General features: G+C 44.6%; 1 protein-coding gene across 5 annotated transcripts in view; it reads left to right on the top strand.

Annotated features, from left to right (window-relative positions):
* The first annotated feature begins 6,388 nt into the window (after nucleotides 1-6,388).
* Nucleotides 6,389-25,030, top strand: part of LOC146197135 (vesicle-associated membrane protein 3-like) — a 28,175-nt gene continuing 9,533 nt past the window's right edge. The window contains exons 1-5 of one of the 5 annotated variants that reach the window (XM_084598887.1): nucleotides 6,389-6,495; nucleotides 10,584-10,707; nucleotides 14,556-14,634; nucleotides 18,159-18,238; nucleotides 23,041-23,092. In XM_084598887.1, the coding sequence (XP_084455013.1) occupies nucleotides 6,494-6,495; nucleotides 10,584-10,707; nucleotides 14,556-14,634; nucleotides 18,159-18,238; nucleotides 23,041-23,092 (337 nt within the window). In that variant the 5' untranslated portion in view covers nucleotides 6,389-6,493. Of the gene's footprint in view, nucleotides 6,496-8,839; nucleotides 8,881-10,583; nucleotides 10,708-13,761; nucleotides 13,841-14,555; nucleotides 14,635-18,158; nucleotides 18,239-23,040; nucleotides 23,093-25,030 lie in introns of those variants that run through there. The other 4 variants (XM_084598889.1, XM_084598886.1, XM_084598885.1 and 1 more) reach the window with 4 other exon arrangements.

The following is a 25,030-nucleotide window of genomic DNA, read 5'->3' as shown; positions in this document are numbered from 1 at the left end:
TGCTCTGTACCGAATAAAGACATCATAGGTGTCCTGTGAAGTTAGAAAACTGCTTTGAAATCTTACGGTCATATGTACTCCTATGGGCGCTAAGTCTATACCTTTCACGCCCAGTTGGCCCAGCCTGGCGACAGAAGCGCCGCCGTATCTTACGTCACAGATCAGTATTGGTCTATAACTGGTTTACAGGAAAGGAAAGGCGCAGTACACGGGTCACGCGCGGAATCTCGCCGGCACATCTCACGGACAGGTTTCATTGATCAGCCCTGTCAGCCTAGAAAGTAAACGCTTTCGCCTTAAAATGACGTGGTAAATGTGGCAAGTAAGTTCTTGGAGCGCACCCAGCCGGGGTGGCGCACTGGTTACATCGCTCGATACTGTTCCCAAGGAAGCGGGATCGAACACCGGCCTCGGCGGCCACTTTTCGATGGAGGCGAAAAGCAAAGCGCCCGTGTGCTGTGCAATGTCATTGCACGTTAAAGAACTCCAGGTGGTCGAAATTTCCGGAGTCCTCCACTACGGCGTCTCTCATAACCTGAGTCGCTTTGGGACGTTAAACCCCACAAACCAAACCAAGCAACATCATGGTTCATCGGCAGCCATTATATTGTCAAAAACCTGCGTGACCATAAACCTGCACATTTAAAAACGACAGCACAGCTAGTAAGACAGAGGAAAGTTATGGAGAATTTGGGAGGGAAAGATTGAAAAAGAATGGTGATGGAAATAATAGAAAGGGGGAGATAAAACACGGCCATTAAATACGTGTTAAGGTGCTTCGTGGAGTATAGCATGCCAGCGAAATCTAAACGCCGGCAAAATTCTCTGTTTTTTCATTAAAGAGTCTCTCTCTTATGGAGAAGACTCGGCGCGGGGAGGGGGGCACCTCTTGTGCGCCCGCCGATGTGAGAATTGATAGTAGCAATGACAATGGTAGGGTGGGATGCAGTTAGCGATAATAATAATCATAGGAGTAGCGACGGCAATGGCGATGCATTTAGTTAATAATGATGATAGTACTGACAGTGATGGTGATAATAGGAGGAATGACAATGCCGATGCAGTTGATGAAAACACTCCTCTAAACTTGATTTCCGCGTTTAAGCAGACTTAAGCAAGCGCAGTCTTGTAATTTTTTATTTTCCAATATTTTTCCGGTTTTGTTATTTTTTGTTTAAGGTGAATTAAAATTCAAGTCTTTTCTACAAAGTTCACGTAAAGCACAATTTTTACCAAAATTTTATTTACATTTACGAAGTCGATCACCGTCGCATCAACCCGTTCGATCTGTTCATATAACGTGAGCAAAATCGGCTGTGGTTTAGCTTCCGAGAAACCTAGTGTGAAGCGAAAACTGAAGCATGGAGATGCAGAAGCGGCAGCCATCTGCGCTCCTCGTCGCTCACTCCTTGCAGCATCATCGCGGCGGCGTTTAGCAAGAGGCTCCTCACGTTGTTACGGTGATTCCGCCTTTTTTTTTTTTTTTTTGCTTTAACCCCTTCTTTCAAACTTTCAGCTCTCAACGCAAAGTTCGTATCGTCAGATGCAGCCAATCGGCGATCGTAGCTAGCACGACTGCTCAGTTGTTCTTCCCCCGATTCCATGGCGCGACTCATATGGAGGCGCGCCTGTCAGAGATTTCAACATGGCAATGAAAAGTCTCCCGGTCCACCTGGCGAAGGTCTCGGGTGTGCAGTACGCGCTGTATGGACGACATCTCCATAAGGGCCATGCGGGGCTCTCTCGGAGAAATGGAGGCCAGCTTGCAGGAGGCAGCCACCGCTGTGAATGAGTACGCGAAAAAATGCGGCCTTCAGTGCTCACTAAAAAAATCCGAATTCGTCCATATTCGTCCCTCCAAAAAATGCACAGACAAGATAGAATTGCGACTTGGATCAGAACCAATACCCGAGAGAGATGAAATTAGAGTACTAGGTCTTTTCATTCACCAGCGTAAGCTAGCGACGACCACGCTCGACAAGCTAAAAAAGGTGGGAGATCAGGTGGGCCGAATGGTCTGCAGAGTCTCAAACAAGAAAGGGGGACTGAGAAGCAAAGATGCTCTACGACTGGCCAATGCCTTTGTAACAAGCAGAATCCTATACTCGACCCCCTATCTCCATCTCAAGAAACACGACGAGAGCACCATCGAGGTGATCACGCGCAAAATAGCGAAGAAGGTTCTCGACCTCCCTATAACCACGTCGAACCTGAGACTCCATGGTCTGGGTATGACGAACTCGTTCGAGGAGCTGAGAGAAGCCCACCTCACGAGCCAATACACGCGACTATCGCAGACACCGTCGGGGCGTCGCCTATTAACCCGTCTACACATACAACACACGACTGTAACCGAGGAAACAGGAGTGGCGATACGCCCTGCACGTAAAACCACTCCCCACTAACATGTCCAAGGACGACCACGAGGGTAGGTAGGCGCATGGCCAGGGCAGAGGCCTTAGCTCACCACTACGAAGGGAAACCCGGAGTGTACTATGTGGACGCGTCCGGCCCGCACCAAGGCGGGTGGTACACGGCGGCAGTGATCCACGAGTCCAAAACGGTAAACGGCATCACATTTAAAGCCCTAAGCGTAACACAGGCAGAGGATGTCGCCATCGCGTTAGCAGCAACACACTCTGATTCCAAAACAATCATAACGGACTCGCGAGGGGCGTGAACTTTCAACAGGGCTGGGTCCTGTAACTGGCCTACCGGCTACTAAAAAACAGCTCGGAACTGGCCTACCGACTACTGCAAAACAGCTCATACGTGGAAAGTCTATCCCGCCGCTTCATAGTCTGGGCTCCGGCCCATTCGGGGCTAGGAGGAAACGAGGCAGCAGATGATGATGATGATGACATGAGACAAAATGGCACATACCCACGGCGGGGGATTGGCCAGAGTGCATTGTAGATTGTAAATATTTATGTTCAAGGACTGGAGTGTTCAGATACATATGAATCTTTAACTAGAATTTGGAAAAAATAAAAAGGAAAAGAAAAGGTAATGAAATCGTACCTAGCATAGAAATCTACCTGTTGAAATTATGTAATCATGAATAAAATCGCAAACTGGTTTTAAGGCATATCCCTTGACGCTTGCTCCGAAGGAGAGGAGAACTGGAATGGTTTGTGGAAGGCCTAATCTCAAAAGGGGAGTTGCTAAGTAAATTTTGCGGAGAGATGTAACCTCCGGCAGAAGAAAAAAAAATGATATATGGATTCAATTTCATTGCAATACTCACAGATGTTAGTAGCAGATAGCCCCGAACGACATAAATACAGTTTTAGTTTCGGTAATCTGCAGCGCAAGAGAGTCATAGACCCTTCACATAGCCTTGAAACACACATGCGGCCACGCCAAGGCCATCTGAGGTGTGTTGGTAATCTGGTGCAGAAAGGAGAGGCTCGTTACTGAGGTGATGAAGACGTTGGAAATTTTGAAATCGTGCTAAAGTTAAGTAAACGGTATTAGGTATGAATGGAACAAGAGGTCCACTAAGAGCGGATTTTGCTAAAAAAATCTGCGCTTTCATTATATGTAATACCACAGTGGCCTGGGTCCCATTGAAAACGCAAATCTGAAATGTGAGGAGGAAGGAAAACATAAAATGAATGGCAAAGCAGACTGCCCTTCGAATTTTCGAGCGATGACAGCACGGATAGGCTGTCAGAAAGAAAAATAACCTTAGAAATATTACTAGGGATTTTAGTCAAGGCCAACTCAATGGCCAGAAATTCAGCAGCGAAAATTGACGTATAGTCTGGGACCCGAAATGAATAACTCCAGTCAAGAGCCTGAGAGAATATGCCAATAGCTGCTTTTTCATCCTGCTGAGACGCACCTGTAAAAATGGCAGTATGGCTCGGAAAATTGTCTACGTAATCCTCTATAAGGGCATTTAATACATTGGCAGCAGATGCCGCCGCCCGCGCGCTTTCTAACCGGGCAACCTCGTCTCCTTCCTCCTCAGAAGAATTCACACCAGCCTACACTTTCAGAGAAATTACGCAGCTGTACCAAAACAGACACAATATTTACTCCCACCCGTGTAAAGGGTTAACAAGAGCGGAGGAACGCGCGCTTCTTCGCCTCCTTACGAATACCATGATGTGCCCGGCGTCACTTGAACACTTTGACAGTGCCTTCTCCGGGGAGTGCCCGCACTGCGGGGAAATGTCCTCGGACCTTTTCCACATGGTGTGGGCGTGACCCTCCAACCCTGCCTTTGCACCTAACCAAAACACCACCCGGGAGGACTGGGAGGCGACCCTACTCGCCTGCTCCGACCTGAAAGCCCAAAAGGCCTTGGTCAAACGAGCAATGGCGGCAGCGGAAGCCACTGGGGTCCCATAGGGACTCCACCTAGTGTTTGTGAGGGGAAGGGCACTAAGCCTGACCCCAGAGCAACCTTTAAGTAACTCTCTATTTTTATTAAACGTTTTCACCACCACCACCTGTCAGCGATAATGTGTCTGTATACTTCCTACTTCCCACCTCAGTTACTTCACGAGCTGCTTCCCACGTCGGTTGACCTTTGACCTTGACCTTTTGATGAGAACATATATAGCTACCCAAAGTTGTCGTGGCTTAAGTTCCAGTCCCGCCGCGGTTGTGCACTGGTTAAGGTTGGTTGGTTGGTTGGTTCATAGGAAGGGAAAGGCGCAGTATCTGTCACACTTGCTCTGTGGACACCTGAACCGCGCCGTAAGGGAAGGGATGAAGGTGGGAGTGAAAGTGGATTCGACTACTATTTCGGAGTACCCGGTTTCGATCCCCACCGCCGGCGGCTGCGTTTCGATGTCAGTGCACGTTAATGATCCCCAGGTAAGCGCTCGTGTGTCCGTCTTTTGTTGTTGTCGGTGTGTTTTATGCGCTTTTCAGGTGCAACATGTCTAACCAACTCGCCCGAACGCAGCTATTATCAAAACTACTCCGGAGACCTCCACTACAGCACCACTTTCTCTCTTTCTGTATTTCCTCCAACCTGCTTCCCTTCCCTCACAGTGTGGCTCAGGTGTCTACTGAACAAGTGTGACAGACACTGCGAGCTTCTTTTCCTGTGAACTAGTTATTAAGTTCCAAGTTAATTTGGCCCCATCTGGGCCTTAAAGTGCGCGAACATGGCACAACGGCAGCCTCTCCATTTAAGTTAGGCTTTGGGGAAAGTATGGAGCAGTCTACATTTGTGTGAACACCACGAAATAGTACACCCATCATAATTTAGGTCAAGGTCAATTGATGGCCCAATTTAGTGTCACACGAAGCTTGCTATACCTAGCGTTGTGAAGCTTTCGCTTCCATTGTAAATTGGTTTATAACAAAGTAAGGCGCAGCATCTTTCAAGGTCACTTGAAGATGAAAACCGGTGCTACGGTAATGGCTCGAAAAGCTGGCGCTGAAAAGCGGAAAAGCTCCGGAAAACGTCTGCTAGCTGGGCCGTGCATTGAGGGAGCCTAAGTCGAAAAGCGAGAGGAGAGGCGGCGGAGGAGGAGAGAGGTTGCACTACTTTTATTTATGGGTTTTACTTTCCATCATTTTTGGCAATAGTCAGTCTTTCGCTCATGGAGAGTTATAGTAGAGTATACTAGCAATACTAGCACCAATAGCATGCTTCGATGCGCGCTTCGATGCACGCGCCTCCACTTCGATGATGCGTTAAGGTTCGTGCAGCCACCTGATGACAGAAAAGAGAACTGTAACCCGTGCTCGGGCAACACCACCTAGGGCTCAGGCCAACGTTACTAGGATCAGGCATGAGGCTCAGGCCACTGACATAGCGACATCTCCCGGGAGGTCGTTCAAACGCCATTTCCATCGATCACAATTTTGCTCATTTGTTCATTCAAATGAGCTATTATCGGGTCCTTTGTCCACAGCTGTTGCCTTTTCTAGAAGCCTGGATACGTTCAGAGTCGGCCACTCCGAGTCGGTGCGATCAATATTTTGGATGTACTATTCTGAGAAGAGAAGCAGCGATTTGTGCACGTACGCAGGGAACCTGGGTACGCAAAGAAATTGAATTCGTATGCTTCGCGCACGAACCTAGACACATGATACTTGCAGCCTTTGTATTTAAATTACTTCTGTTACGACAACTTCAGTCTGAAATTTTGGTTGCTCAAATATAAGACGCAGAATCTTGATTCATTGGACTGGAAGTATTGCAGTTATTGGCGTTTTCTAATTAATATTGCATTGCCAAATGAAGGAATTTGCAGTGTATTGGAAATTTAATAAATAAATAAAGCTATTTTTGCACTTTGTACTGCTATTTGATCTTTTTATTACGCTTTCGGGCTAGTGCAAAGCAGTGCAAAGAAGGTAGCAGACGACGCTGAGACCGATTGGGGCGCCATGCCGCGTCAGTTTCTTTCACAACGTACGCATCTCTACCCCGGATGTATGACGTCACTGAAAAAGCTGTCGCCATCATTGATCCTGAGTGCCCTTTAAAGCCTTAATTTTAATCAACCTCGGGCTCGGGAACATGTAAGTCGCATTTTCTTTGCGTTCTCCAGCATTTTTGTAGCGTTGCGGCTGTGACAATGCCTCTGGATTACTACAAACCGGCTTCTTTCGGACATCGCTGGTTAGGCCACCGGCGGTTCTGCCCATCCCGAAGTTAATTTTTGTTTTTGGCTCCGCAGTTATGAACCATAACTCGAGGTTTGCCGTACGCCCAGCATGCTCTATAAGGAAATTGAAGGATCCCTTGGAAGCCGTCTAGATGCTTCTCTTCTCGAGCCATCGCGCACGAATGGTGCGGCAACTCGCGAGCTCCGCTTCGCAGGCTACCGAGCCCCGTCCCGAATCGAAGCTCTCCATTTTGACCCAGAGCTGTGCATTATTGGGGACAAATGTACCCGCATTTCAGTTGTTGCATCGCTTCACGCATCCCATTCGAGTTCTTGTCTAGCGGCGACGTCGCATACGCGTATAAGCACGACCGAAGGTGTTTGTAGCAGTCTTCAGCTGGGCCGTATTTTCGTTTTGACAGCCAGCGCTTTCGTTTTGGCATAGCACCGCGCGATTGACGCACCTGACGTGAAGCTTGTACGGCACAGGGAAGGTCATTCGACAGTCGTTTCGTGCTTCGGACTCTCGTTTAGCTCGCTCATTCGCGTCTTTCCTTTTTCTGTTCAGCGCTATCGTCGCAGCGGACTAAGCCCTGTGCGTGGGCGTTGTTTAATAGAGACGCCGTGCGCTGCGCGAGGCGGCTTAATTAACCTCCCACCACAGCTTTCTACTGCGTTCTCAGGCGGTCAGATTCCATCTTTAAACGTGTTCACTGCAAATGGAGTCCATTCTTTGCGACCATTCGTGTCCCTTGTCCCTTGATGTACTGATAGATCGGGCCTCCGTTCTCTCGTTCCATATCTCGGACGTATATAGCAGCAGCCTCGGAAGATAAGTCGGTGCCGCCCAGTCACCCCGTTGTGCTTCGTCTGTCGACGAGTGTCTTGTCGCCGGCTCAGAACAAAGCATAACGCATCAGTCACGAAGAGTCTGAAGGGGAGGAAGAGAGGTTGCCTTGTCCCCCGCGCTGATGACTCACGGGGACGTCCACGTCGTGAGGAGCTAGCCGTGCGAGCAAACTCGTGTAAAAGCGTTTCAGGCGTCGCAGCAGTGCTCGGCCGCTCTGCTGACACGAGGCCCGCCTTGCAGCGCTGGCCTGCAACTCAATGTCAGGCCATATGTTGGGCCTCGTCCGACATTGGCAGAGATAAACGCAACATTGAAAAATGCGAGCGAAGTCTGTTGGGAAAAGACCTTTGCAGAACATCTGTTGGTCTAGCTGCACTGTTGCTTTGGCAGCTGCTAGTGTTCCCGAATGGAAATGTGCTGAGGTTCGCCGGCGTGTGCTTTTAGCTTGGGTGACAGTGTTTCTGTTTTGAGGTAAATTCTTCTGATGCACATAAAGCTTGTGCTGCGGTAGTTCCGTATACTCAACATTGGGAACACTTCACTTTTATAGACCGTGCATCATGATTGCTGTCATTAGCTTGCAAGTCTGTCAGCAGTGCTATCCTGAAAAACTAAAACCTGATGGCATGTTGAACCCAGGGGTCAGCAAACATAATTCGTGAAACTATACCCATTCAAGGTACATGTCAGAAGTGACTTTCGAGCTGTTGGGTCAACAGCTGCCAAACAATAGAGAATGTTTGTGACCACAGTCTTCATTGTACTTTGGCCTTCCTGTCCTTGTGATGGGAGCTCAGACACCTTATGCCACAATTTATTTTTATATAAACTGGGATTTTTAAAGCACGAAAAGAATGCTTTATGTTTATTAATCATTTTGTGTGGCTGTGTAGGCTTCTGAGACTGACAGTTGCAGAAAACAGTTGTCTTCCTTGTAATACTTGGTACTCAAATAGAAGTCCTGTTTTCAGCTTTCTCCAAAAGTCCCGTGTGAATTTTTTTCTGCTGCAACATGCAGCCACATGCTTCTGTTTCTACAAATCTCTCCTGTTAATCTTTGTTTTGGGCATCTGACAGAGGACACTGCAGAATTACATGCTGACTTTTGTCACTAACGGTCCAACTAAAAACTTGCACCTGGTAACTGGTCAATGAGCTTTGATAGCAAGAGCTTGACGTATAACATCGCATGCGGTAGTTGCGAGTAAAACCAGCTGTATAATATTTTATCGGAAGTAATTACTAGACCGCTTCGTTTTTATAGCTAGTTTTCTGTTTGCGTAAAAAATAAGACTGTCTTGCGAAGCAAAAGCGATGAAATTAATATGCACAGGTCCATGCAGTTCTGACTGCCATTTCACCTGGTGTTTTGAGCTTCTTTCTTAACGAGTATACCTTCTCATTTCAGCAGTTGTAGGGCAGTGCACCTCATGCACTGAGTATGTACTTGTAAGTAGCCTTTCCCCCTTTGAGACAGGGGGTGTACTTTACTGCATGCTTGAGAACTGTTTTTTTCTCCTAGTATATTGCTTTGTAATCAAATATTTGTCACTAATTTTAGGTGCCATCCAGTGTAATATAGTGTGTGCTGCAGAATACAAGTGCACTGTTTCAATGCTTTCTTTGGTATTCTTTGGAGAACTTTTGAATAATACTTATCACGCAATTACAGCATTAGGGAAGTGTGGCTCTTCGCTGCATGTGTACTCGTCACAAGGCAGGAGCTGTATCTTGTATTCAGGAATATTAGGGGACAGTTTGAGAGCTTCAAAGCTTGAGGAATATAGTGGCATTTTCTTTTGCAGCTGAGCCTTTTGATGCCATTTTATTTGCACATTTAAACTACCCTTAAGATCACCATGAACTGTTATGCTGGATGCTTAAATCTCGCTCCTTCATAGGAGGCATACTTAGCTTGCAAAGTACTTGGAAGTTACAGGGATATATTTCCAGGCTGTGAACAGCTAACTGGTCCAGATGGTGTTGACATCACCAAAAAAACCGCACATGAGTCACACTGTGTGAGAAAAGGTGCACAACAGTGCAGCTGCCAGTTGCTAGACTGCCACAGCTTTGGTAGTCTCCTGCTTAAATCCCCATGTTTCTTTGGTAGTGGCCAAAATGTAAAAGTAATGTTCTAGTCCTGCAACTCTTGGTTGACTGCAGGTGTTGCTCACTTGGCATTTTTGGCCATTAAAGGAGTCCAAAAAGCACCAACATTTTGCTTATTTTCAACACCACTGCAGGCATCCCTGAACTGATGGCATGAGATGTATAGCTTTTACTCATTTCTATTATTCGTACAAAATTATTTCTGAAAACTTCTGCCACAATGGCTCAGGGTTTGGGTGTATATTTGGCCCACCTTAAGCACAGAGTTGAATCTCAAGTGTGGTGGCCATATTTTAAGTGAACAATGTACACCAGTGTGACGACTCATGCAAAATAAGTCCTAGGTGGTTGAAATCAATTCGGAGCCCTCTTTTATGGCATTTCCCCACATCTCAAGCAGCTTAGGGACGTCGAATCCAGTATATCGAGACTATGCCTCGTTTTATGAGCACTTGGTGGACTCCAAGGCTAGAAACAAAACTTGATGTAAATATACTGATCGAATTGCTTCACTATTCTTTGTGTGCATATGCTATTCTTTCTTTCTGCTGATAATGGTGCACAATTCCTTGGGAATGACAGAACTGGGGAAGTGTGCTTTAGATAATTTACTACAGCGCTCTTTCGTGCCAAGGGCTTTGATATTTTTATTTTGTTGTTTTCGTGAACTGCAACATAGAAGGGCAGTGTAGAAAGCAGTCGCAGGACATGTGCATTTGATGCAGCTGCTTTGCTAACGACAGCTCATTTGTCGGGATGTTGGCAGTCCAGCAGTTGCCTTACCTTACCAGGTTTTCTGTGGCATTGGCTTCAGTATTGCATTGGTCGCCTGCCTGTGGTTACAGTACATCCTGATATGGGCCCAACCATAGGCTGTGTCAACTGTTTGTATTACTTTCCTTGATGCTTGCCATAGGGCACCGCTTCACAAATGCACATGGTGGGAATAGGAACTTTTTCTTTTTGTCTTGGGCTTCGTTGTCAGAAATACTTTTTATCTTGAACTTCTCCCTCAAGGCGCACTTTGTGTAATGTTGCAGGTCTCAGCCAGGAGCAGCGGGAGGCCAGCCGGGGGCCGACCAGGAGGGTGCACCCAGGCCTCCCAACCCGCAGCATCAGGCTGCCTCCAAGCGGATACAACAGACGCAGGCACAGGTTGATGAGGTGCGTCGTTGAGGGTTGTGGAGTTGGGCACCCATGGTCTGCTGCTTAGTCTAAGCACTACTATTCTCGGTGCTGCTATTGCACTATTGTTAGCCATGGTGTTTTGTCTTTTGGACAGTGTAGCTGTTGGCTGGCAAAAAGAAATGTTTAAAGCATTGGGATGAGGACAACTAGCAGGCATGTCTAATATTGCTGTCACACGGGTAGTCTTTATCTCAATGGAGATACGTGCCGTGTCACACGGCAGTCCTTTAGGAAAGAAAGCTTAAGTTCCTAGCGTAAGGAGTTCCGATCATCTCCCTGGAGCAGGTGGAGGGAGTACTCTGGTTCCCCATGAGCTTCAGTGCAGGTTTTAAAAAAGCGCATATGCATTAATTTTGCATCTATAACTAATTTTAATACTGTAGTGCAACGTAAAAGCATGGAAAAAAAGTAAACTCGCAAATATCCAAGCATGCACGCAAGGATTTTGCAAGCACATTATGGCCAGCAGAATAGACAAACCCGCTCTGCTAGTAAAAGTAACAGCGCATTCCTTTCACATGAATGAAGAATACATTTATATTTTAAATTTAATTCAAACTGTTCAAAAGAAAGCAGCTTGAAATTATTTTACATGCTTTTAACTTGATTATTTTGTATGCATACACAAAACGAACAGTGCCTAATGGGACCCCGATGGCGTCTCTGAGAAGCTCGTTCTCAGCCGTGTGAAACGGTGACAACTCTATTGTGGCTGAACTCCCTCCGTGGTCCTTTATGGAAAAGAAGTTCGAGGGAATGTGACAGAAATATTAGTCACTGCCTTATTGCTTATTACTAGATATTTACCCGACACCCAACACATAGCCAATAGGCTGGTAGGTGCAGTGCTGTATGGAAGGCCGGAGCAATTAGTCATTTTCTCATTCAGAGACATGACTCGGGCATGTTAGATGCATTTGTTTCAAGTGACTGAAGAGGATTCAGAGCACTCAAGGAACTGGATAGGTTATTTCGTAATTGTGATCCTCAGAATCCTTGGAACAGTAGTCTGTACCAATATGCATTAATTGAGATAGGGATCTTCATATGTGGAAAAGATAAGCACTAATGCTTCTGCAGTCATTTCCAAACAGACAGGTGCTATTAACTGATCATAGGCGAGAAGCATTGGGGGGGAAAACTCAGATTGTAAAGAGATGTGCAGGTTTCTTAACTTGACCTTGCTTAGTTGCAGCCTTTATTGTAGTATAAATTGCTTCTTTTAATGTCAGATTCTCTCTAGTTTGTTATAGACTGTTGGCAGCCACATTTCTGTTCACTTGTGTGCTTCGTATAGGCTTGCATTTGAACAGAATGATAAATTCCTAACCTGGCTCTTTTATCACTTTAAATCACTTTAGCAAACCTTTTTGATGTATACTAGTGAAACATGCTTCGCGCAATTTTGTGCTTGTTATCAGCACTAGTGACTTAGTCTAAATATGTAGTCAGGGCTGCTGGAGCTTTGGCAACCAAGATCCTAACATTGGCGCTGCGTGCAGCCGTAGCACATAGGCTTTCTTTGGGACTCCCACAACATAGGTTAGTTACTCCAGGAAAGGTGGTTTTCAATTCATAATGCCAAAGCAAGCATCACTTTGTCTTCAGCTAGGTTATGAAGGGAGCAATGCACTATACAGTGTGTTTACTACGGAACCCTGCTCAGTTAGGGAAGATTTGTGGGACTTCTGTTAACTTGCTTTGCTCAGCGAGGTCTACTCGGCTTTTTTCTGCTGATACTATATCCTCATGGTAACTGTATGCAAAGTGGCATCTTATTCCTTTACCAGATGTGTTCTTATTCAAGTGCCGAAATTTATAATTCTTTTTTAAACAGCTTGCTTTTTTTTTTGCAGTTCTGAGAGCAGGAAATGCATTGTTGTTTTTTACGTATTCAGGCTACGTAAACCACCCCCACTTCGGTGGGGGTGGTGGTGGCCAGAGCAGGAAGCATTTCTCAGTGAGAGAGAAAGAAAAATAGCCGTGTAAAGAAGAGATGAGAGGCAGGGTCTTACAAGAGTGAGAGGGATATGCATCCTCACCAGCACATCCTAAGTACTGGCAAGTGTTGCCAATCCCAAAGGAATCCTTCAGTACTCCTACTCCTGCCATGGTCACAGTGCACTGCATACTTTTGAAAATGGTTGTACCGTTAATTTGAATGCATGGTTATCAGCTCTTTTAAGAGATGGACAGAACACAATTGCACAAAAGACTTCTCTTGTGTTAGGATAAAAATTTGCATCTAGGTGTATTATAGAATCTGTCCTGTGTTTGTATTCCGTCCATCCCTTGAATGCTTTGATTATTGTGCATTCATTAAGTGAACTCCAACTACCTTTCCTTTGCCACCTGGCTGTACCGTTAATGTGAGGGGCTTGCATAAATGTTTACTTCCACTGGTATAGTCAGTTGTTTAGTCTTACATTGTGCATCCTCTATCTGCCTATGAGATGGCTAAAACAATATTTTGCAGCTAAGCAAACTTACGATTAAAAAATCAGAAGCAATTCCCAGACCTTCCTTCAGACATGACACTGTGCTATCAAGCTTGACACAATGTTTTTCATAATTATGCATTTTCTGCTATCCGATCTTTCTTCTGTCATACTTCCACTCGATGCTGTTTTGTAGCAAGGTGAATTCCACCATTTGATCTAGAGCAGCCTTTTCTGTTCACTTCTCTCCATGACTGCAAACACATAGCATTGCTTTTGTTGATGCATTCAGAGTTGCTTCCCCAAGCCCTTTAATGAAATATGACCATGACCCAAGTTTTCATCACATGTACTTAACCCTGCTCACAGGGACAGAAAAGGCCACTTGAAATCAACAAGTGAAATTCACCATTATAGTATTTGCCGTATTTACGGCCTCCTAAAATGCATGCCTTGCCAGTTCTTACCTTGCAAAACCAGAACAGTACCTTCTACTTTTTTTTATTATTATTTATTTCTTGCCAACAACTCTAAACCGAAGGGTTTGTGTTTGCTGAGGCGGGGGTTGCTGCGCTTTCTCTGCTGGGCCCAGGTGGTGGGCATAATGCGTGTCAATGTTGAGAAGGTTTTGGAACGAGACCAGAAGCTGTCTGACCTGGATGACCGTGCAGGTGAGAGAAAAGAAAAAGGCGCAGGCTGCGGAGCAGTTGCAGTGTAATGCGAGGAGGCATTCCCAGCACTTGGGACAAAACAAGGGAACGCACTTTTGGTGTGCTTGCTTTCTTAGTGGGCAGAAGGCTGCTATTTCCATGGAAGCCTTGACGGATAGCAAAATGGGGAACCTCAAACACCTGGCTGGATTTTTAATGGCAGGATGAAATTGCTGCTCTGCCTGCACATTTGCTATGTTTTGAATTGCTTGGCATTCTCACATTTTATCTGGGTCCCTGTCTGTTTAGACAGTTGTCTCCTAGTTTGGCACTATTTCTGGTTGACGGGTAGCATTGTTCCTTGTGTGGTGTGCCTTGTCTGGGAATGGCCTCCTTTTGCTGCACTTGAAGTGATACTCACTTTCTTGTTCTGCACGTGCGTTGCTTGTTATTTGTTTTTATTTTTATGTGGGCTTTAAAGAGTGTGCTCTTATGCCCCCTCCTGTTCTGTCCCGTTTCACGCAGGCAAGCATTCACTAATCGTTCGGACCTGTCTCTTTGCTGTCCTGTCTGTGTTCTCTGTCTCCTTTTCTCTCTTCCGCGTGCAATGGGAGTAGTGTGCGTGATTGTGGGTCTTCCGCGTTTCTGTGCTTTTCTTAGTGCATTTTTTTTTCTCTCTCCCCCTGTGGTATGCATCCTTTTCTCCCGTTGGCTGCCGGCTCCTGCGGTGTTTTAGGTTGTGGATATCATGCGCACAAACGTGGAGAAAGTGCTGGAGAGAGATCAGAAGCTATCGGAACTGGATGATCGTGCAGGTAACCCACCAGTGTGCAGGCTTTGTGTGCATGTGCACATCGCTCCTTCCTCTCTCACACGCCTCCTGAACTTATCCTCTTCACCCCTGCCCCACCTATCTTTATTGCACGGGCCAGATTTTCGTTCCCTGCAGCTGTTTGTTTTGAGAAGTTGTGCTTCCATCTCGGTTGCTATGGTGGTCCAGTTTTCTTGTGGCTTATGTTTCTTTGATTCGTCACTCTGTGCATTTGGTTTTGTTGTGGTTACTTTGTCCTTTTGTTTGTGGCTGCCCTCGTCGCATTGTGGTTGCTTGGGTGCTCTGGAGTCTTTTGTTGCCGTCGGGTGGACCTTTGATGCTTAACTGAGAAACTTGGACAGAGGAAAAGCTCAGGTGTAGCTGTACTAGCAAGAACATCTGTGGTTTGTTACTAGTACCTTTGGAAACTTCACTAGCTGATTTAGTTGCATTTCAAGGCTAATAGATGTGCTAGGAAAAACCTAGAGTCTGCTGGAGGTCAAAAGCCATGAACGAAAATTGGTAGCCAAGCATACTGCAGTTAGTCTTTGATGCGCCGAGCATAATTGGAGGCACAAAGGAGGGAGTGTAGACCAGAATTGCACACATTACAATTTGTTTTGTTGACATTTGGTTGGACTTCCTTCCAGTACTCAGCTTTAGTTTACGGTTTGAAGGCATCAGATAGGTATTTCTGCAGGCTCCTAGGAGGAAACTTAATTGAAGTTGGCAGGGAGGCTGAAGGTCTGTGCTTGCCGTGGGACCATTTCAGCTGCACCATAGATAGCCTTCGAGTGACAGCATCAAGCTAGCAGCCATCAACATACAATCTAGACAGATCAAACATGCTTAAGCCACAGACGAGAATGGCAAAATTTGCTTTAGTCAGGATTGTTGTCTCAAGGATTTTGGATGCAACACAGCTCGGTTCCTTTTTTGTGTTAGGTAGTGCTGAGGTAGACTTGCAAAACTTTCATTGTGCGACACCCTGTTGTAGTAAGTTACCCACAACAGACATTTCACATTAATGCCTACCTCTAGTAGCGGGTAGGGATGGCAGTGTTCAGCAGTTGCTGCTAGTCAGGCGAGCACCACGACAGCTTGTTGCACTTAGCAGAGCCATGTAGGCCTCTGTTCTCGGAAGCATTTGCTTATTGGCAATCAGTTCTGGCAGCCTTTACTCTTGCTGGCCTTCCCTAACATGTCTAGAGTGCTTGCCTTTGTCCCATGCTTGTTTTCTATGGCGCACTGTTCTTTCTTCTCCTGGGCTGTTCTGTGGTTCTTTCATTCGTTTGGCTTCCTTTTTTTTGCTTGGTTACTATGTTTTTGAATTTAATATTGCATAGTACTCTGCTATTTACAAAGCGAGCTGTGTTTATATAGCAACTGATATGTCTAATGCTAACAGCTGTCTTCACCTCCAAGATGGGCTGGTTGAAGGAAATGTCAGTTGTTTTGAGGGAAGACTTTGGGGCGTGTCTATTAAAAGGACACTGTATGAGCTGTATATAAGGAATGTAAACTTTCAGTTGTGCTTTGGGGTTTTGGTTTTTTATAGGGCGCAGGGTCAAGGAAAATGTCTAGTAACCCTGTTGGCACTCGTGTAAGCGTGCATGACGGAAAGTGCTTAACTTCATACGGCCATTTTGCCCCCAAGTATACTGGCTTGATTAGTCGTTCATGCCATTTCTTGTGCCTGCACGGCAGAACTGAGAAGTAACTGTCAGCATTGTCAAATGGGAGCATAGTACTTGTAGGAGGTGTAATACTGTAAGTGTCCTCTTCTGAGGGGCTTTTTCTTGGGAAAGAAATGCATGTAAGTGGGACTGAACAGCAGCGTGAAGAAGCTGACCTGCACTGTCAGTGAGCAGATGACTCGTGTAAAAATTCTCTATTGCCCCTACATGCCATTTGTAGATTTGTTCTTTCTGTGTTTAAAGTGTTAATGAAAAGGATTGCAAGCTGTGTGAGGTTTAACGCCTTGAAAGACACATAGACTATGAGGAATGATGTAGTGGAGTGCTCCAGATTAATTTAGACTGCCTGAGTTTCTTCCATGTGCAATGGCGTCGCACTGCAGGCAGGCATGTCTTGCATTTAGCCGCCATTTAATACATGGATGCCATAGCCAGTGTTGAACCAGGGTTGGGAGGTCTAGGGGGACACGACAGCATTAATGGCTCCCTTCTGTGGCTCCCCTTGTGGATCCTCATTCACATACATGCACTTTGCTATTTGCATAATCATTAACTCATAATTTGTGCCTCTTTCATCTCACACATGCTCTTCAGTTTACAGTTAGTTTACCACATTATGTGAAACCGCACCTTACAAAGATATAAAGCCTCACTATTGCATATCCGTATGAACCTGTCTGCGTAGTTTAATAACAGCATATGTTGTCTGACTAGGGATTCAAGGGTCCCAGTAGGCTCAATTCTCATCTTGAAGCTGCCAAAGTTGGCAGCTGCTGCGAACTCTGCCATGTCGTGTGTCATAACGTCACCCTACTCGCCAAACATACGGCGCCTAGCCATGTAGCTTGCCCAGCTAACACCTGCCAGAGAGCTTTTGTTAGAAAAACCGAGGCTCGATTGTTTTACAGGAAAGGAAACCAGTTTGCGTGTCCATACACTTTTTGCACGTCCAAGGCTATTTCGACGTCTAACTGACTTTTTTGCTCCTAATTAATCTGATTACACCACATCCACCAAGTTTGGTGCGCAGCGATGTTTTGTCATTCTCTACCTCAATCAGTCTTCTACTTCTAACTCTTTATGGAACAACACAAGGTCTGCGGACATGTTTTGCGTTCATATTTTGCATCCATTTCCACTTGACGCAAAATCACGAACATAGTGAAGTAAGGTGTTCACCTTAATAGCTCAGCTTTGAACATGTTTATATATAGGGGAAGACATTGGGAAACAAAATATTGGTATATTGTTGCTTTTAATCAGTTTTAGAAAGCTAACCATAGGCTGTAGCGGACAGCGTATGCCTTGCTTCATAAAATGTTACATATTCTGAAGTTGCTGAATATGTGCTGTGCGATGGCAGCATGTGTTAAGGTGGCCTAAATTAATCTGGAGCCCTCTACTACGGTATTCCTCATAGTCCACATGCTGTACGGCAAGAAAAGCCGATGCCCAGCCTCCTTTTTTATTCAAGTGCAGTTAGTGTCTGCTGTAGTGAATCAGGTGGTGTCCTTGCTACTGTCATTTATCAGTTGTGCCACACGAGTTTGTCTTGACAGTTTGGTTGCTCGAGTGAGTACCCAGGAAAGTGATGGAATACGAGGGCTAAAAGTGAAAGTAGAGGTGAATTTTAGTCGTGCATAAAATGCTCTCGAATATGGGGTCATTCTTTCAGACTGTCTTAAGCAATTTTGAACTTAGTTTCTTAAATGATACAGTAATGTTCACATGGCTCTTGCATTGATGTTGCTTTTCCAAATTGGGACGGATATGTCTAATTATGAACACCTTTCGTGTTTTTTGTCCCCGTCGTCGCTGCACGTACAAACAGATGCCTTGCAGCAAGGTGCTTCACAGTTTGAGCAGCAAGCTGGAAAGCTGAAGAGGAAGTTTTGGTGGAAAAACTGCAAGGTGAGAACCCCCCCCTGTTGTTGTTTTTTATGTGTGTGTGTGTGTGTGTGAATATGCCATAAGTGCAGTGTATGTTTTGTTCAGAATGTAAACAACTCTTGGTGATTGTTATATGTAGCAAGGGTGAAGTGGCGAGAAACTTGTTGTGTATCACTTGAGGTTGAAAGTTGGTTTCCCTTGGTTTGATCTTTCTAGTGTTATGAAATCAGTCAGTATTAAAATTACACATTCTAAACCAGCATAAAAGTTGACTTATCAATTTCAAATTTCATAAAAACTTCATAAAAACGTCAATTTGTAGTCACATCAGCAGTGATGTGAGCACTGTAGTGCTGAATTGAGAAAGGCTTAGACTTTTATATAACTATACATGCGCGCTATACAACTAAGAACGTAGCGAAGGAGGGGAGAAGGGGGAGACCTGGACTGATAACGTCTTGTACTTTCTTGAGGTGTGTCTAAAGTTCTACGTTGAATTTACTTATTCTACTGCATTTCATTGCATCTGCATGTGGGGAATTGGTGCACGTAGTTAATTTCAAAACAGTCGCTCAGGAAGGAGCTACCTAAGTTTTTGCTTAATGCGATGTAGGCGCAAAAGTGTCAAACGTGAGAAGTACTGTCTTAAAATATGCCATACTGTCAGCTGAAGTTCTCTTTGAGAGGCAGTAAGGTTCTCCTTTATTCGTGTGGCTGCTCATCTTTCTCTCTATGTTTCGTGTGAATAGTTGACTTCCGAATCCTTTGTATCCACAACTAACTCTTTCAACCGCAAGCCCTTCTGATGAACCATCCTTTCTATCACTAGCGCAAGCCTTAGGGTATCTAGTTGCATCTGGTTCCAATATTGAAGTGACCTACGGCATCATGTAAGTTGGGAAACAGCTGATTGATAAGCCCATTAAACACTAATTTGCATGTTGTGTTAAGCTGTGTTATTACCTAGACAGGAGCACAGTGGAATCTCGTTGATAGCTTTTCGTGGGCATCAAAAATTAAAACATATCCGAAAATCGCATTATCCCAAACGGGTACCAGAAGGCCACAAATGGAACGTTCTTGGCACGGAACTTACTTTTATCATAGTGTTTTGAAATAATCTTTCACATTGCTTTGTACTTTTTGATTTTCAATGTCCAGGAGCAACTAAAAACTCATAGAAAGAAGTTTGTTTCATCGCTTAGCTCTATACCCTCCACAAAACCGGAAAGAAGGTAAAAACTTGGTACTCTGCCAACTTCTTCCAGTATGCCACCCCTGCAGGAGTCTGGTCAAAAGATACGAAAAATGTTATTGAAGGGGGGGCAGTGTCTTAACATGCTGGCAAGGTCAGCACTGCTGACTACAACAGGTGTGGAGTGAAGCTGAGAAACCCTCTATGAAAATTTGAAGTAAAAATAGTAAATTCTTGATGGCAAAAGTTGAAGGCAGAGGTTCTTTACATGTGCGGATACTGAAACACCAGCCACGAGCATCACATTTAAAGTGATTATGGTGCACAAGGTTCTGCTCGGCCTTCCGCAGCCCGTCATGGTCACACAGAACATAGGCATCTCAAACAGTTTGCTGAATGCCAGTGGTGGGATCCTGAGGAACCCCTTAATTCTATCGTGTCCTGCAAAAGGTGAAGCTTAACAGCCTGTTCAGACTTTCGTCTCGCAGACACAAAAAATGACTATTGCAAATGGTTGCATTGGTCGAAAAGAGACAGTCGTTGGCTGTTTGAGCACTGCTTGATTTGCCAGCCTTGCAACTGCTGGTCACAAAACAGTAAACAATTAGTGGCGCAGCTGAAATGAACGGAAGTTAGTCTTTCATCCGGCTTCTCGTTACTGACACTGCTAGTGAACATTCAAGGTTGACAAGTCTCGTTTTGAATGAAGCCAATCGGGAAAGCGACCCATGGGTCTCCTTTGCAACTGTGAGTATTGGTCGAGCTGAGCGGCTCCCTGGTCACATGCGACAGCCTGTGGAAAGTGATGAGAGGCAATGAGTGGCTTAGTGACTTGGGGGTATGGCGAGAAATGGAGGCGTTTGCTACCGGAAGGTGGCTGCCACGCGAGAAGAACCCGGAGGGGGACTACCATGGAAAGAAGCCGTATGACCAGTTCCCAATGGCACAACCGAAGGGTAGCGCTTTGAGAAGAAGCAGAAAGCAGATTACCCTAAAAGTTGAACTTTGTGGCACGAACAGAGGAATGGCACAGCACAAGGCAACTGGAGAGAGGTCGATGCAGCTGAAGGGAGAGGAGAGCAGTGGCAAAAGAGGGAAAGGCTAAAGCATTAGGTGTACAGCTTACTCTGTATGCGCTTGTGCTGCTGATTCTTTTCACATGTTGATGGAAGCGATTTGCAAAGCATGGAAGCATTGCTTCTAGCTGTAGATACTTTTGCTTTACCTGAACATAGGGCAAAACTGACATACCTGAAGAGCTGCGCTGGAATTTTGTATTATACCAAATGTCATAATTTTCTGGCAATTTTTTCGCTGCCTTTTGGAGGGTAATTTGAAACCACGCGAGCTTTTCCTACATTTTTGTAATTTTTATTGTCCAAACCCGTATGGAAATACGATCATATTAGCCGTACAAAAATGCATTTATGGGCAGCTGCCAAGAATAAAAAAATTATGCCGCGGATTGTGTTGAGAGAGATTGTATCAGCAAGCTTTCACTGTAAATGCATGTCAGATCACTGTATACATCTTGACATTGCCCCTAACATCATTTGAAAAGCCTTTGTCGTGCACATAGCTCTCCTAACCACTGCTTCAGTCCTGTTGAATTCATATATGCTGTTGGCAAAAGTGCTGTTGGCTTTTTCATGGGTGATTGAATGTGGGGCTCTAGTTAAGGAGAATGGTTAGTGTGGCTTGCTTTGTTCTTGAAAGTTGCCCATGATCATGTGACGATCCTGTAGTAGGTAGTTCTGTCGGCTCTCAGTAGGGGGGCACGTCAACTTTTCACCGAGCCCACGCAGTCTTATAGCATTGTTCGATTCCCTTTTAGCCATTCCTGGATAATTATTTACCTAGCCAACCATACAGTTAGCAGGTGTAACCCAAACAATACTATACTAGGTTAGGGGTAAACTGCATGACACTTCCAAAATTAAGCAGGATCATTTCTTTTGCCGCCATATTTTTTTTGCTATGTGGGGATCCTTGAAACAAAATGGGTAGCAATTCTGTTTCTTGCAACAATATCTACATTTCAGTGTGGCCTTAATACCTTTAAAAGGCTCCTCGTAGCTCGAACTCCAAATAACTATACAATTTTTGTTTTTTGTGACGAGGTGAAAAGCTTTCTCTTCAGAATGCCTGATCTCATAGCAATTGCAGTAGAAATGCATTTAAACATCTTTGTTTTTTACATAAAGAACCTGCATATTTATGCAGGATTTTAAATGATATTCTGATGCTGGAAGCTATGCTGAGTGAATATGGTAGTAATATTTGAATGCCAACAAATATTAGAATCTTCAGACAGATGAAGTGGCAGTCACCAGGAAGTGATGGTGCATTTGTTACCTTTGCACATTACTTCAATGTCAGTGCTCATATATGCAATGCGCACTTGTCAAAAAGTTGGCACACATTAACTGATGGATCACATGGTAATGGAAATTCACTGAAGTTCATTTGGAAGTAACACTTAATCAGAACAACTACCATACAGTTGATCAACTGTGATGCTGTCACTCGTTCACGGTTTCTGGTTTTGAGAAGGTAGTTTAGCATGGTGACTATTGTATTACAATCCGGGCAACTCTGTGATGGAATTTGGTTGCTCTGCTTTTTGTTTTTGTTTCAAAGATTTAGTGCAACAGAAGTGTTAAAAAAACAGCGCAGTGTTTGTGGTTGTGGCACTCCCAATCTTGGTTTTGGTTGTGATGAACGAAAACTGCACGATTAGCTGGCATAGTTTGCTCACTAAAGCCAGTAGTGTGGAAGTTGTGTGATTCTAACACTGCCAACTTGCACCTCAGTAGATTAATGGCCTGATTAATCCACAGACTCCTTGCCTTATCTTGGCCTGGATTGCATAACTCCATTAATTCGAAAGTCTCAAAACAGTTTCAAAGCACCGGGCCAGTTAGTCAATCCGCCAGTCAGGGTCGACTAATGGGAGCAGGACTGGTGAATCGGTCTGAGTCTAATGTTGGATTTATTGTGACACAATTCAGCTCCTTACTATTTTAACTGCTCTAGTTAGTTGCTGGTAAGTCCTTTTTTTTCTTGAATGAAGGGTCTGGTCTGTGAAAGAAGTCAGCTATAAGATATTCCTTAGGTGGAGTCTATTTGAAATGGCTGTGCAAGAAAGTAGCTCTGTGCTTGACGTCTTTCAATTCCCCTGCCCTGCTTTTTCCTTCTCTCTTTCTCTTCTCTCCTATTGCGAACACCTATTTTGGGAAATGCGTGCACACCTCAAGATGATTGCCATAATGGTGGGGATTGGTGTAGTCATTGTAGTGATTATAATCGGTGAGTACAGCGCGTTCTTGCTTGCGCTCAAATTGTCGCGGTGGTCTGCCACCGCTGCTGCGGGCACTTTGTGTCTTCGCACTATGCATGCTGCCTTTCAATTTTTCCTTGTCGTGCTGCCAGCCAGAAAGCTGGGGGGAAAATGGCGCATTTCACTGGATGCCTCAAGTAATTCCCGAGTCATTATTTAATTTTTATCCAGAGTTTCCGCTAGTAGTTTCTCTGGATGTTTTCCTGAGTTGCTTTACTGACCTGTGTACTTTTCTTGGTGCTAGGTTTTGATTGATATTTTTGCATTTCTTTTTCATGTGACTTCCAGATGTGGGCCATCTTAATTGGAGTCATTGCAATCATAATAATTATCATTATTGGTAAGCCTTTTCTATTTTTGTTTTGTTGCTCCATTTATGTTTTGTTGTTGGTTTTTCCAGGGTTTGTTTTTGTTTTGTTTTGTTTTGTTTTTTTGTTAGGTTTCAGTAAGCTAAGTTTTCATTGCAGAAATCTCATACAAGTAGGTATGCTGTGTATAGATGAGTTAATCTGACTTCAGTCTTGGTTTGTATGCGATCTGTTTTGTTGAGTGTTTATTCTCTGTTGTACTTTGTCCTAACGTGACCATTGTTTATAAGTTGACTAGAAAAAATATTGCCACCGCATCCTCAATTCCTATATGGAGCTCTCTCAACTAATATAATGTGTAGCGGTAGCTTGGATTAGGTGAAATTCCAAGCTTGATTACTGTATTCTGTTTAACTTAGAATTGGGCAGGTTTGTTATGGGGGCTTAAGTGCAGCTCATATGAGGATGAAGCGAAAAATTAAGATATGTTAGATGAAATCCACGAACAGAAGCTGTGGGCACCAATTTTCCTGTTTAATGTGGTCTCATTTGCCTACCTTGGCTAAGACTGAAGTCGCCGAAAGCCACGAAAAAACTGTGTAGCCGTGCCACAACGAAGCAACTGCAGCAGGATTTTTCACAAAAACGTGAATTTTCAGCTTTCCTGTCTAATGGCTGCAATGCCATACCCACCACAGGTAGTGGTTTTTAAACTAGAATTCTGCTCCAGCGAAGTTTCCGCTAGGTTGCAGTACCTGTGAGCGCTTAGTCGATGGAATCTTCTCGGACTGCACGATGGTGCAAGATAGTGAAAGCTATCGAAGCTGACTGAGTTCTGGAAATGTTAATGCTCTACCTAGTCCAACAGTTGCTGTTCTGAGCTGACTTTTTAATGATTTTCCACTTAGTTTGAAACTTTGCGTGAAAATTTTGTATGCTAGCCCACAATGGTGGCACTAGTTAACCAAGCTGCCATTGCACCATTTAGATAGTCGTCGATTTTGTTGTAGCAGGTCAGACTGTATTATTTAGTACTTTTGTGGCAGTTTTGATGATCACATTTGCCCATACCGATGTGCTCCTAATTCTAGAGTGTGGCAACTTCTTCATGCTTGAAGAATTTCAGAAATTCTAGCATTTCAGTTTCGTAACACGACAGAAGGGTTTCTTAAAGCTGGAGCATGGGCCTTATTAAACGGGAAATGAAAATAAACCATTCTGAAAGCTTAATGCTACTAAAATATTGGTCAACTTATTTGAATCAGTTCTGGCTTAGCTTTATTAGAAACTTGTTTATTTGCTATGGCTTAATTGGGAGGTCAGCTTGGTAAGGTTCAGAAGCACCTTTGTGCAAAACAAAAAAAAGTACCCGTGTCTCTTTGGCTGATGGCAGAACCGAATTTTTGGTCATTTTGAAGTTTGCTTTTAATAAGCATGCAATGTGCGTCCAAGCCTGCCTTCATGCAAGTTTGTGCTCAAAGCATGTCATGTGCCAGCTACGTTTTTTGTCCAACTGCCGGCTTTTGTGTGTAATGTCGGTTGTCGTCGCATGTTTGGCTGTTGAATGTCTACCGCATTACCTGCAAAGACTGTGAGCTGCACTCAGGTGTATCGTAACCTGCGTTGTGAGTGAAGGACGCTTGACGTTTAATTTCTGCAGGGGGGTGAACACCACTTTTTAAGCGGGGCGCAGAGGACTTTGCACTGTGCTATTGATGCCTTACTTCACCATTTGCTGCCATCACCTGACTTGCTCTCACCCCCTTGACTCTTGCAGTTGTTCAGCTTGCAATGTGTCCTGTAAGGATGAAAGTGACCTATTGGGTGTGGAGAGGGTGATAATTCGGCTTTGTGGTCAAGAATACGGGAAAAAAAAAAAAAAGAAAGACTATGTTCTTTTCGAGACAGTAGCATTTTGCAGTGAAACTTGTGAGGGGACAAGGTAGAGTGCATCAAAAAAAGCAAAGGTC

This window comes from Amblyomma maculatum, chromosome 3 (assembly GCF_055883805.1).
Source record: "Amblyomma maculatum isolate TAMU_Amacu chromosome 3, ASM5588380v1, whole genome shotgun sequence".
NCBI lineage: Eukaryota > Metazoa > Arthropoda > Arachnida > Ixodida > Ixodidae > Amblyomma > Amblyomma maculatum.
Note: the sequence above shows the minus strand (reverse complement) of the source record. Positions and strands in the feature narration are given on the sequence as shown.